The sequence below is a fragment of the Rattus rattus genome, chromosome 1 (assembly GCF_011064425.1).
Source record: "Rattus rattus isolate New Zealand chromosome 1, Rrattus_CSIRO_v1, whole genome shotgun sequence".
Taxonomy (NCBI): domain Eukaryota; kingdom Metazoa; phylum Chordata; class Mammalia; order Rodentia; family Muridae; genus Rattus; species Rattus rattus.
In genome coordinates, this window is record NC_046154.1 from 244,660,230 (window position 1) to 244,673,366 (window position 13,137).

At 40.6% G+C, this 13,137-nt stretch overlaps 1 protein-coding gene across 1 annotated transcript in view; it reads right to left on the minus strand.

Annotated features, from left to right (window-relative positions):
- Nucleotides 1-13,137, minus strand: part of Col22a1 (collagen type XXII alpha 1 chain) — a 208,664-nt gene that overhangs the window by 34,851 nt on the left and 160,676 nt on the right. Inside the window, exons 47-49 of the mRNA XM_032890864.1 lie at nucleotides 13,027-13,080; nucleotides 8,028-8,081; nucleotides 4,192-4,245 (exon numbers count right to left, since the gene is read on the minus strand). Coding sequence (XP_032746755.1) covers nucleotides 4,192-4,245; nucleotides 8,028-8,081; nucleotides 13,027-13,080 — 162 coding nt within the window. The remainder of the gene's footprint in view (nucleotides 1-4,191; nucleotides 4,246-8,027; nucleotides 8,082-13,026; nucleotides 13,081-13,137) is intronic.

Genomic DNA, 13,137 nt, shown 5'->3' on the forward strand with positions numbered 1-13,137 from the left:
GAGCAGGAAGTCCAGAGAATCAGGAAATCTACTGTAAAGTTATACCTCCTAGAAATGACAAGGAAGCTTCACCAATGATATGACAACACTGCAACAGCCTAAACGAGAGCCCAGGACACCAAAGACATACTAACGTGGAAGGAAGAAATCTCAGGGAATCCCTACTAGACCAAGAACTACGTGTAACTAGGAATGCTGGAAGAGAAAGAATTAGTCTTCCCCAGTGATGGTGACCCTGACTATCAATACCAAATGGTCAGCTTTGAAATCATCTATACCCAAGCCAGGCAACACGAAATTCACTCAGCATGTTGTGTTTATATATTTATGTGCTTACATACATGTGCATATTCTTATCTGTATGAAATAACACTAATTAGAGAAAAAGAGATTATGAATTTGAAAGAGTGGTAAGACAGTATGGAGAGCTGTAGGAGAGAGAGAGAAGGGAAGGGGAAATTATATGATTAAATTTTAATTAAAGATTTAAAGATTAAAAAGTTAAATTCTGGGGTTGGGGATTTAGCTCAGTGGTAGAGCGCTTGCCTAGCAAGCGCAAGGCCCTGGGTTCGGTCCCCAGCTCCGAAAAAAAAGAAAAAAAAGTTAAATTCTACAATTGTTTTTCCCTAAACACATAGGCCATGGGAAGGAGAGTCCAGATAGCTGTACAGCCAGTTTGATAAAAGTTATAAAAAAGAATACCAGGTTGGAGAAGGCAATGTCTGGAGACATCTGGTGTGACCCTTTATCTCTGAATGCAATGACTTTACAACGTTCTGGTGAAAGAGGGTGTGGCCTTCTATGTGATTTAAGATATAAATGGGGCTTCCCATTTTGGAAGATGGCTGGATGGGCAGGTGCTAACCAGGGCTTCTTCTCTTTGATTAAATATGGATACACTTGTGTCCATCCTACAGTGTAAAGAGTTGATAAAATACCATGGATTCAGTAAGTAAGGAGATGGACCTCAATAAATGGATATTCATTGTTTTACTTTGTGGTGTTGGTCCTCAGATGTTAGTGAGCTTTCCTCACAGCAGGTAACAGTGTGGAAGGAGTTTAATTTTGCCCATCAGTAATACATGTATGCAGTCGTCACATCTGTCTACAACGGCTTCAAACCGTCATACCTTCTTCGTTAGCCCCGTCAATTTGACCTTGACCAATCCCCTATTACTTCTTTCAGGAAGCTCAGTGAGTCTCATTAGTCCAGCTTGAGTTGTCTATCCCTGAGTCCCTATGGTCCTGTGTATAACTTAGTACATCTTGTTCTATATGATTCTCCCTTTTTGATTTGTCTTCTCATGTAACTGTAGTGTACTGTGGAACTGGGACTTTGAATATGCAGTTCAGGAGCTTGCTACCATTCGTGTGCCACTCACTTGCCTTGTCCCACCATTTAGTCCAGGTTGAGAAAGTATTAACTTGGCAATATTAGGGAAGTTGAATGAGGGATAGAGTAGCAAGAGATGTTCATGTCTATGTCTCCTGTTCTACGATAGGGCTTTCAAAACCTGATATTAATTTTGGGTTTCATTGTTAACTTTATTTTTATTAATGTGTATGTGTGTTTCTATTGACCATATCTGTATGAATACCCACATAAGTCAGAAGAAAGCATTGAATCCCCTAGAATTGCAGTTGCTTGTGAGCTTCTTGATGTGGACATTGGCAATTGAACTTATGTACTCTAGAAGGACAGCCAAGGCTCTTAAGAGTTATCTCCCAGCATCTGGTCTTAAGTCTAGTTCAAGTTCATAGCTGGAGGAGGTCATGGGCATGTCTCAGAAGTACATGATGTATGATGTTATGGCTTAGTAATGAATGGGATACATTCATGTATGAAAGGTTCTATGTGCACAGCAAACCATAATGAACACCATGCACATTGAAGCCAGTGATTCCCACTGTCCAGGTAGAAGGTAAAGGAGGTGTCTTATAGGAACGAGGTGTCTTCCTTGATAGAAGGAAAAGTAGTTGAAGTTATTGTGCTGCTGGTGAAAGAGTTAAGAGAAATGAATAAGAATAATATGAAGGGGAAGGAAGGCTGGGTAATGTGGGCTAGAAGAGAACCCATAACTTTACCATGTCCCTTATACAAAAGCCACAGGGAAGGGGGCTCACAGCTCTGCACAGAAAGAATCCAGTGCAAGCCGAGTCTTGGTATAATGGTGGTAACTGGCTCTAGAAAGGTATTAATATGATTAGGGTTACACTGAAAGGGAAGAGGGAGAGGGATGGGTAAGTAAGTAGAGACAGTGTGGGGAGTAAGATCTTTGACCTCAGTGTTAAAGGTCAGACAGGAGAAGAGAGAGGAAAAGGATTGGACAGCAAGGTTATATCTATGGCTTCCAGCTTCTATCTAGTTTTATTTTATATTAATTATAATGCGTAGGTGCAAAACCCAAACTGGAGATTTTTCTTTATTTGCCTTGACCATTGATAGAAGCAAATCGCTCTTCATGGACACATGAACTACATGACACACCAGTCTCCAATACTATAGTTCACACAAGCTCCACACTGCTACTTCAGATCTGTGGACATCAACAGGTTACAATGTGAATGGTTGCACATGGTTTTCAGGGCAGTTGCCCAGGAGAGGCCTCCTCCTTCTGTGTCCATGCCTGGTAGACATTTGAGCAGGAAGGGACCTCAGAGAGCTATTCATCTATGTTCACAGATCTCTGTGGGGCCCCATGGCTGAACACAAGCGGATGCCCTCATCACAGAAACTAAAACATATATAATACAATTCCCAACTACTTGTATATATTGCATTCCTAATATATAGGAATTTTCTAACTATAGATACTGAATGGCAATAAAAGGAGTAAGACCAGAGCCAGAGTGGAGATTCAGAAACAAAAGAAAGAGACTAGGAGCTCACATAGCTGAGGAAGCAAGAATGAATACCTGGGCTAGGATTGGAGTTAAGACCAAAGGCTTCAACCATGGGGCTGTAAATGCCTATCATGTTCAATATACTAGGTCTGATCAAAATCAATAAATATAATAACAACAGATACATAGAGGCATATGCACATAAATGATTGCATGCACACAATTTATGATTACATACATATACATCTATACATGATAAATCCAAGGAGGAAGAAACCAGAAGACAAATTGAATTAGGGTATCAGGATGTGACTCAGTGGTAATTTGCTTAGTATGTATGAAACCCTGGGAATCATTCCAAGTACCCAAGACTTGAATAGCATCAACCAGTGAAGACGGGTAACCAAAAGTTGTTCTGGGAAGACAAAAGTGCAAACACAAAATCCCTGTGGCTTAGAGGGGATCATTTGTGGCAGGAGAGACTATAATGTGTTCTAGGAGTCAAAAGAAAATCAGTGTGGCTGGAATAAAGGAACACACTTTAAGGAACAGGAGTGGGATGCAGTGGGCAGTCAATCATAAGAGCTCATTCTCATGAGAAAAAGACTTCTCAGACAGACAATTACTATAAGTAGAGATCCCAGCCCTACTGGGGTGCATATTAAATTGCAGAGCTGAGAACAACCATTTATATGAGGTCATTTTGCAGCATGTATCAAAAACCTTGGCTATCATTATAATATAACAATTAAACTCTACTCTAGGGTGTCATCCTACACGAATCAGAGAACTGCTCTTCATGTGAAATTGTCCACTGTATGTTTTATGTGGCAACAGAGGAATATCACAGGTAATGCAGTATCCATTACATATTTTATGCAAATTTTATGAATGTATAACAGCAGTTTTTTAAATAAAAAAATTATATGCTGTGTATGTAAGGATTCATGTAGTAATGTGTATATTTGTATAACTATATGACAGAGAAAATAAGAACTATTTAAATCAATAAGAAACCACCAAATTTTAGCATAAAAGGAGATTAAGATGTGCTCCACTCAAGTTTAGATATCCAGATTAATCAGGTTAAAATTAATTTTTCTTCTAATTTTCTAAAGTACCATATATTGGCCTAGTTGCCAAACCTTGCTCTTACAATGCATTCTGTTGGGAGAAAGGGAAGAATTTTTTTAAGACACCTTCTCTCTTACCACAGGCTAGCCTGAAATCCTGCATCACCTCCCTAGTTCTGGGATTATAGATATGCATTACCACACATAGCTGATATATATATTTTGCTTACTTATTTTTCTGATAAGAAACCAGATTCTTTAAAGTAGTACTTACTGGGATTCCTGGGATGCCAGATGGGCCTTGGGGACCAGGAGGGCCTTCTTTGCCCTGAAAGAGCCAAGACACAAAACATCATGAAATCTTTGGTCAGCTGAAAAGGAGCATTAGTAACATTTATTTCCAGCTTGTTATGGAACTAAATCTCACTGGGGGTTGCCCTGTGAGATGGGTGGAACTTGGTTAAAAGCCCCAGCTACCTCCTTGCCTCACAGGCTATGCCCCTCTCTAGGGCTGTGTTATCTTCAACAGAGCATGCCCACACAATGCTGGTCTAATCAGACGTAGTGTACATTATAGAAACTTAGGGAATCCAACTTCAGACGGCTGTAGAAGATTTGGCATATCGGAGTTCGGAAGACATGGCTCTACATCCATCCCAACATCTATCTCTTCCTATAGGATAGCCTAGGACGCTGGGGGTGCCACACTTACAGAAACCAGCTCAAGTGAAAGGCTGACCCAGAGGCCTGAGTGATCTACCATTTCATTCTTTTCACTGTGCATTTTCTCCAGAGATTCCCAAACCTTTATCCAGAAATAACTACCAGTCATTATCCCCTCCATGAAAAACGTGTGCTATTTTCAAAGTCTGTTTTGCCAAATTGCATCAATTAGCACTTTGTTTCCTATTTTATTCATGATGGGCATAGGGCTGCCACTGTTCCGATCACACTGCCCAGCTTCCTCTCACCCCATGTTCCTGCCATGAGTATAAAGGACTCTTGATGACTTTCTAACTCCCTCTCAGTGACTTTGCAGGACAAGATTCTGGTGCCAAGCTCAATACTCTAATGACACACAGTGATATTTGAAAGGGTGACTATTTTATCCTCAAAACGTAAGTAAAAACAAACAATAGTGTTTATTCCACATTTATACAGATTTTACAAAAACGGTCCCATCAGGGGACCAAAACACATGTCCCTTATTAAGCTCTATTTGCACTGCATATAAACTGAATGGCTGTTTTTTTTTTTTAAGCATGAGTTCTAATTCTAAAGCATGAATGATAAGATAGCAGCAACAAATGCTTACGACACCGAGGGATTGTTTTACAGACTCGAGTTGGTGCAGAAGGGATCATGCTTTACTTTTATCATTGTTAAAAAAATTCAGCAAGGCATTCACACTTTTCACGTGCATCTAAAAAGCTTCTTATAACTCTACAGAAAAAAAACATAGAATGTGATATGCCTTTGAGTTGATTCCAGTTTGTGGTGCACTGTGGCATTTACAGAATGCTGGTGAAAGACAAGTAGGACTATCTGAACATACTGCCTCTCCGACCAATGTGAAATGAGCAAACCAGTGAAGCACAGCATCTACCCCCATCCCCGTTTCAGCATCTACTATGATATGTGTGAATAGTGTGGGTATGCACATTAGTACGGAACATTTGTTCAGCTAACATGGGGAATTTTAGATGCTGATAGTGGAGCATTCTGGACAACTTCCTGGATGCTCGTTTGTTCCAAAAACCTTCAAATAGGAAAGTACTGATTCCAGAAGAGAGTCAACCATTTCCAGTCCTCTGCTTGCTCTTGCCAATCGAGTTTTATTAACAGAAATTCATATTCTACTAGCCTGTGGATTGTCAATGGCACAGGTTGCCATACAGGAGCTCAGCTGAGTACAACAGAGAACTGTGCCTTACAATGTCCGAGCTGTTTCCTGTCTGTTTCTTCATAGATTGATGCTTACTTGGGCTGCATCATTCACTTGACTCTCAGGTAAGGGGGCACGTTCAGGAGAAGACTCTGCCTCTTGACTCCCTGGCCATCATAAACACTTCTCTAATATTTACAAAGCAGTTCACTTGTCAGAGAGACCAGGAGATAAACACAGCAGCAGAAACTCTCTAACTAGCCTCCAACTCCATATTCCAGCACACAGAGCCAGCCTCACAAATCTACCAGAACACCTTGACCCAATCTGTATCACAGTGCCTCCCTGATCTCTCCTTTGTACCACCAGAGCTGAATGTTCAAAAGGTAATGCAGGGCTTTTCTCCTTCAGGTTGCTTGTACAAATCACTTACTGTGGAAATGAACACACTTAAATATTTATTAAGCAACTAATTGAAATCAGGCAGAACACAGAAAATAATGACTTTTCAAAATTAAGTCCTGGCTTTGAAAATGCAAGTTCCTTGCTGTATAAATAGTTAAAAGGCAGATATAAAAGATCAACAAAGTTCCAACGATCTAAAATTCTCCACTCATGTTGCTTTCAGAAGAGAGCTGTTACACTCTCAAAACATTTAGTAGCAAAGAGGGGCTATTCAGGCATCATGTTTTATAAGAGTAATTACTAGACGTGACATTTGCAGGCTCAACATCATACTGCTGCCCTTCAAATAATATCAAAACAATGATAAGAATTTAATATGTTTTAATTCAAAACAGTGAGAATAATTAGGATAGTATGAACTGTGTGTATCCATATTATCCAGCCAACATTATTTCATGTAAGTAAACTTTGACCCTATCCCAATTTAATATATGGTAATATTTCAGGACTATGGGCAGCTCTCACTGCTCCCATAACTTACCAAGGGGTCCCATGATAGAATCAAAGTCTTATTTAATAGAGTTTAATTTGTAGCGATGTAATGATTTTACAACTGGGCTCAGTATCCTATTCTCCTTAGGCAAACAGTCCATTAGTTTTATTGGGAAAATCTTTTATAGCCTTAGAATCAATAAGAAGCTGCCTGCAGTGTTTTCTATCCTGGGATTTATGCATGGGTTGTTTCAAACAGATTGACCGCAGGATGATCCTACAAAGGGCCGTGGGGCTGTCAGTTATTCAACCTCAGTGCTCCATGGTGAGTTGGTGTGAAATAGGAGAAAGAACACCAAACTAATAGTCTTCAAATTGACTTAAGTCTCGAGCAGAACATTAATTTCCTGTTTGCCTTTGTCTACTGGGCACCACTTTTCCATGCTGGCCAAAAGGATGTGGTGTTGCTAACTGTACCCTAAGGGCCCTTCTGTACATGAGTTTGCCAGAATTACAAGAGGACAAGAGCAAGAACTCGTCCTTATTCTCTGAGACTATGCTGCTGAGCTCCCTGTAACTGGCTGTTGGCTCTGACGCTTCCATTAAATGTTAACTGCTTCTCCACTCTCACTTTTCCTTATTCATAAAATGGCTGTAATGATTCAAGGCTTCTCCAACTTTCAAGGCTAAAATTGCTGGAGAGAAGCCAGGAGGGATGAAGGGTATTGGCATATTGGATGTATCTTTAAATGTCATACATGAATTCAACCAGCACTATGCCTCCCAACTGTACTTCAGCTTTATGGTACCTAAGCCATGTTATTCTCACTGTTTTGAATTAAAACAAAGAAAAGAATTCTGAGTTTTAAGATAAAAACTTCAACTGCCAACCACACCAGCTGTGATTTGAGGACTTTGAACAATAATGCCCTTCCTTTCTGATTTTTACCTCCCTCTGGAACAGTTGTGCTAACAGAGCTGTCTCCTGCCTGATACTTGAACATATCTCAGCACAGGCTGGACTTCTCCCACTCACCCTTAGCTGCTAAGAACAGAAACTACAAGGAGGGCTTGTTTTCATGGGGGAATCACACGTCACCAGATGACTCTATCAGAATCTCTCTATTTTAGTGGTAAAGTAATAAGAATCTAGCAGAACACAATTTGCCTTGCATTTTCCCTTCAAGAAAGCAAGGCCCTGAATAGAAAGAACATCAGGAATATGGGGGCCCACAACTGGAGAGGAAGGGAATAGAGTTGATAAACACAGGGCTCTAAAAAGTCCTTAAGGTCAACTTAAGGATGATTCTGTCTTGCGCAGCACTTACCGGGGGCCCTTGAGGTCCTGGTAGTCCTGCCGCACCTGCATTTCCGTCTGCTCCCTACAAAGAAAGACAAAGCAGAAGACCAGTTCCAAGTGTAATATGATTGAAGGTGGTGAAGCAACTACATTTCAGGAAGGGGAAAAGCACTGAGCTACCAGTTACCCCTAAGACAACAGAAAAGCTTTAAACTTGTAACAGACTTCTCAGCTGTTAGGAGGGGGTATACTGGGACACAGGCCAATAGGTGCACACACTGGGTCTGTCTTCTTGGAAAATAGAGAAAGGACCACTAGTGTCAACCTATGGATGAAGAGAGAAATAGGAAAAACAATTGAAGAAAAGGTACAGAGAAATAAGGAAGCAGTGCAGGGTAAGCTCCAGCCACTCATCTATAACACTGCTGTGGGAGAAATAGGGGGTTTCCTTCTGCCTACATTCTTGTCCCCATGACCACAGGCTCAATTTAGGCATTAGTTTCTCAGATAGATATTTCCTACATGCAATACTGAGAAGTTTAAGCACTGGCTTCTCACAAACCGCAATAACATTTTCCCCTTTTTGTATTTCTTTTTCTGTAGCATATGATAAAGTCTGATATCCCAGGGTTTGTTGACTTTAAATTTGTTTATTGTCTATAGTCTTCTTTCCCAATCATTCCTATATCACAAATTCTATTTACTTCTCTCCTTCTTAAGAAGCTCCTGGAATAAACTGAATGAATACTCGGCCAGATTTTTGAATAGTCAGATGGGAGTAGAGGCAGAATCAGCTAGGGGATGAAGAAATAAATTCTCTTTTTAAATTATTCTCTCATATATACCATCCTTACTGCAGTTTCCCTCTCCCTCCCCTAAGTCTCTCCCCAATCTACCTCCCTCTTCCATCAGATCTACCCCTCTATCTGCCTTCCCTCAGAAAAGAACAGGCTTTTGAGAGACATCAACCAAACACAGCATAACAAGCTACAAGACCAGCCATATACCATTACATCAGGGCTGGATAAAAAAAATCCAGGAGGAGAAACAGGGTCCCACAAGGAGGCAAAAGAGTCAGAGCCTTCCCCACTCTCACTATTAGGAATCCCACAAGGACACCATGCTATGCAACCATAACATATATAGAGAGGACCTAGGTCAGACCCTTACAGGCTCCCTGGTTTTTATGAGTCCCTGTGAATCCTAGTCAGTTGGTTCTGTGGGCCGTGCTTTGAGGAACCTGACCTCTCTGATTCTTCTTCTTCTTCTTCCTTTGCAGGACTCCCTGAGCTCCACCTAGTATTTGGCTATGGGTCTCTGCATGGGGAACAGTTCTTTATGTGAATTTAGACATTTGCCTCTTGCTGACTGGGATCTATTAGCTTAGTTTCTTTCCCTATGAAAATATGGAAATTGTCTACACCCTAAGAAGATGAGGAGTGTTTGAGATGACTCAAAAAAAGTGCTTAGTAATGAACAGAGGGATTGGCTCAGACAGAACCTCAGACTCAGCCTTCTGTATGTATAGACTGCTTCTCTGCTCTGCCATACAGTACAGGTGACTTTGCCCTTCCGCATCCCAGCTCCTTTGTAAAATGACGACAAAAAGAAGCAACAACCACATGCGAGTTATTGAATGGGTTGAAAAAGGCAATATACATTTTCAAATGTATATTTTCAAATGTATATTTTCAAAAGCCATCACCAAAACCATCCCAAGGACTCTGCACCATGGACCATCTAATATCAACTGTCTCTCATCTAATATCTTATGTCTATCATTCATCCAAGAGACAGCCACCGTAGTTATTGACTAACCATGGAATCATGAACAAACAAGTTCTCACAGGACTTTATTGATAACTGTTCAGTGGCCTTTGATTGATTTAAATGTATTGGTTGAGTGATTTGTTTGTAGGTGCTAACCATGCTATAGGAACAGAGAAGCAACCATATTGCATCTCAGAGAAACTTGATATTGTAAATGCAGATGATTTCCTAGGGATTGCAAGTTCTTAGGGTGGAATGCTGTTTGATTTGCCTGTGTCTCTTAGACTAGACAAGAATCAAGGTGATATTCATGAACTATAGGGACATTGGTGACATTTAAACAAATAGCATGAGGTTCTTATTGAAATTACACAGGTAACCCAAAACTACCAAAGTAATGTAACTTCTACTTCAAATCTGAAGTTTTCTATACAAATCTGGCAAAAGTTTCTTCCCACACACCCTAGACTTTGTGGAGTTGGAATCAAAAGCACGGTAGAGAAATAGTAAAGGTTTTATCTGGTGGAAGGACACTGATGGAGAGCAGAAAATAAACAAGGAAAGAGCTGTGTGGGCTTGGAGTCTAGAGCAAGGAATAATTAGACAAGATCTGCAAATAATAAGTACATATGCATAATCGGCCATCCTGGTTACTTCTCTCTTCTTAGGTTGCTCCTGTGGGTGAGCCACTGAACCTAAAGGACTGACTCTATCACCTAATCACTCCAGCATAGTAACACTATGTGGCATTAAATAGAAGCTAAAAACTTTCCCCACTGGAAACAGACACAGTGGCTTCTGATTGCAATCGCCTATGTCTCAGACTCGCCATTCAACATGAGACTCTAAAGCCAGAACCTGTGCTTCATGGTTACAAAGGAGATCTAAATTACAGCATTTTCTGGCACAAAGGTACTGCAGCCATGTCCTAGTTTTGGAGGCATAGGGATAAAGGAGGGAAGAAGGTTTAACCCTGTGCCCATTCTAGATGATCCTCAACTGAAGCAGTGCATTTGGAAGTTAAAACTATCATGACAAGGCATTATTCACTGAAGAACTCATTTTTAATAAAGCCATCTGTCTCTCATATGTTCATCTTTGATTAGTATGGGTGCCTTTCCCAGGTATACACTGGATCCCCACCTTTGTCAAGATTTTTCTTTGCCTAACTTTTGGATCTAACAATAAAATAGGTGTGCTGGTTACTTTATTTATTTATTCAGTTTGACACAAGCTAAAGTTTTCTTAAAAGAGGGGACCTCAAATAAGGAAATGACTCTACCAGACTGGCCTGGATGCATTCCTGTAGAACATTTTCTTGATTAATGATTGTCCTGAGAAGGCCTAGTCCACTTAGGGCTGTATTGTCCCAAGAAAGGTGGTCCTGGGTGCTATAAGAAAGCAGGCTGAGCAAGCTATAGACAGTAAGTCAGAGCACAGAATTCTTCCATGGTCTTTCCTTCATGTTCCTGCCTTGAGTTCCTCCTCTGACTTCCCTCGGTGATAGACTGTGACCTGGGATGTGTGAGTCAAACAAATGCTTTATTCTCCACGCTACTTCTGGCCATGGTGTTTTATCAGAGCAATAGAAAGCTTGGTAGGACAATATGCAAATGCAATGCAACATAATTTAGTAAGCAAAATTATAAATCTCTAAGGAATTTAAAAATTCTATGCAGTAGTTCAACAGCAACAAATTAATCGGTCCTTTATCATTGCCTCCACAAAAGCCCAGAGCAGAATAAGATCGGGTAGGAATGGAAGCTGGGGAATTACAAAGGCTGTTAAAATCGGGAGTAGGGTCAGTCCATGTATAGTCTTTAGGTAGTGGCTTAGTCCCTGGAAGCTCTGGTTGCTTGGCATTGTTGTACATATGGGGTCTCGAGCCCCTTCAAGCTCTTCCAGTTCTTTCTCTGATTCCTTCAACGGGGGTCCTATTCTCAGTTCAGTGGTTTGCTGCTGGCATTCACCTCTGTATTTGCTGTATTCTGGCTGTGACTGAACCCCCAGTGAACTAGACTGTTGGGGGGAGGGCGGCAATGGAGGGAGGGTGGGGAGGAACACCCATAAGGAAGGGGGGGGGGGGGGGGGGGATGTTTGCCCGGAAACCGGGAAAGGGAATAACACTCGAAATGTATATAAGAAATATTCAAGTTAATAATAATAAAAAAAAAGAACAGAAAAACACAAAAAAAATTATTTAAAAAAAATCGGGAGTAGGGAGATTGTTGATGTCAAAGATTTAAAGCGAACTTTTCATCCTTTGAAATGACTTATGAATGGGATGCAGAAGTCCACTGTGAAGGACCAACTCCTGCTTCATGTTCTCACATGGCTTCATCAAACAAATACTTTTTTAAGTTTGATTTATTTCAATCAATTAACACAACTAGAAGTCAATGAATTGCTCCTTAAAGCAAGGCCTGAAGAGATGGTGTAATGTTTAAAAGTACTTTCTGCTCTTGCAAATCTTTAAAAAACACAAAAGAACAAAGCAAGCTTAATTTCCAAACTTTAACTTCATAATCCACCCTGACTCTCTTTTTCAAAGTTTATTTTAAAATCCTGTTTTCTGTTTGGTACAGGTTCTTTTTCTGTGGACTTTGAGTCATTTGGAGTAGCCTTATTTGCAAGGTCTGAGAGACAGAGCTTCATGGAGAATCCGTGAAAATCTCTGGGGTCCTGGGCTCAGCAGGGATAGTAATTGCCACTGCTTGCTGTCATGGTTACCTTCAGTGAATCTAGTAACTGCAGCTGTAGTTGATTTCAAGCAGAGAAACAACATGACTAATCTGTGGGTACAGAATGGTGTTGAACCTCTGTGTCAAGGCCTTGGCCACAGCTACTACAAGACCAAGGAAAGTATTTTCTTAAGTGGCATAATAAATGTTTTGGTTATCAAAAATGTCAGAGAATAATAATTAGTGGGTAAAAAGAATACTGAACAGTAATTTGTAATTACTGATTAGTTATTGATTGCAGAACATTGGGGATGTGTGGGCATCTTCAAGTTCAATATAAAGGAGTTCTTTACTGGACATCCTAACCTTGAAACATTGACTTCATCAACCTGTGCCAGGGACCCTCAGGCACAAGATCACCCATCCAAATACATCGATATTCATCCCATTCACTTCCTTCTTCTCCCTGGCTGTTTTAAAGGTAAACCCATTCCTTCAAATAAGATAGGTCCAGTGTGAAACAATTTCCATCGAGTAAGGACACATCCAAGAGACAAGGGTCATTAGTCTACTTACTGGTGGCCCAGGATTCCCAGGTGGGCCCATGAAGCCTGGAACTCCAGGGTGACCCTAGGAAGACACAGGAGATAATTCTTTAAATGTGACTCATAACAAAAGTTTTCTACT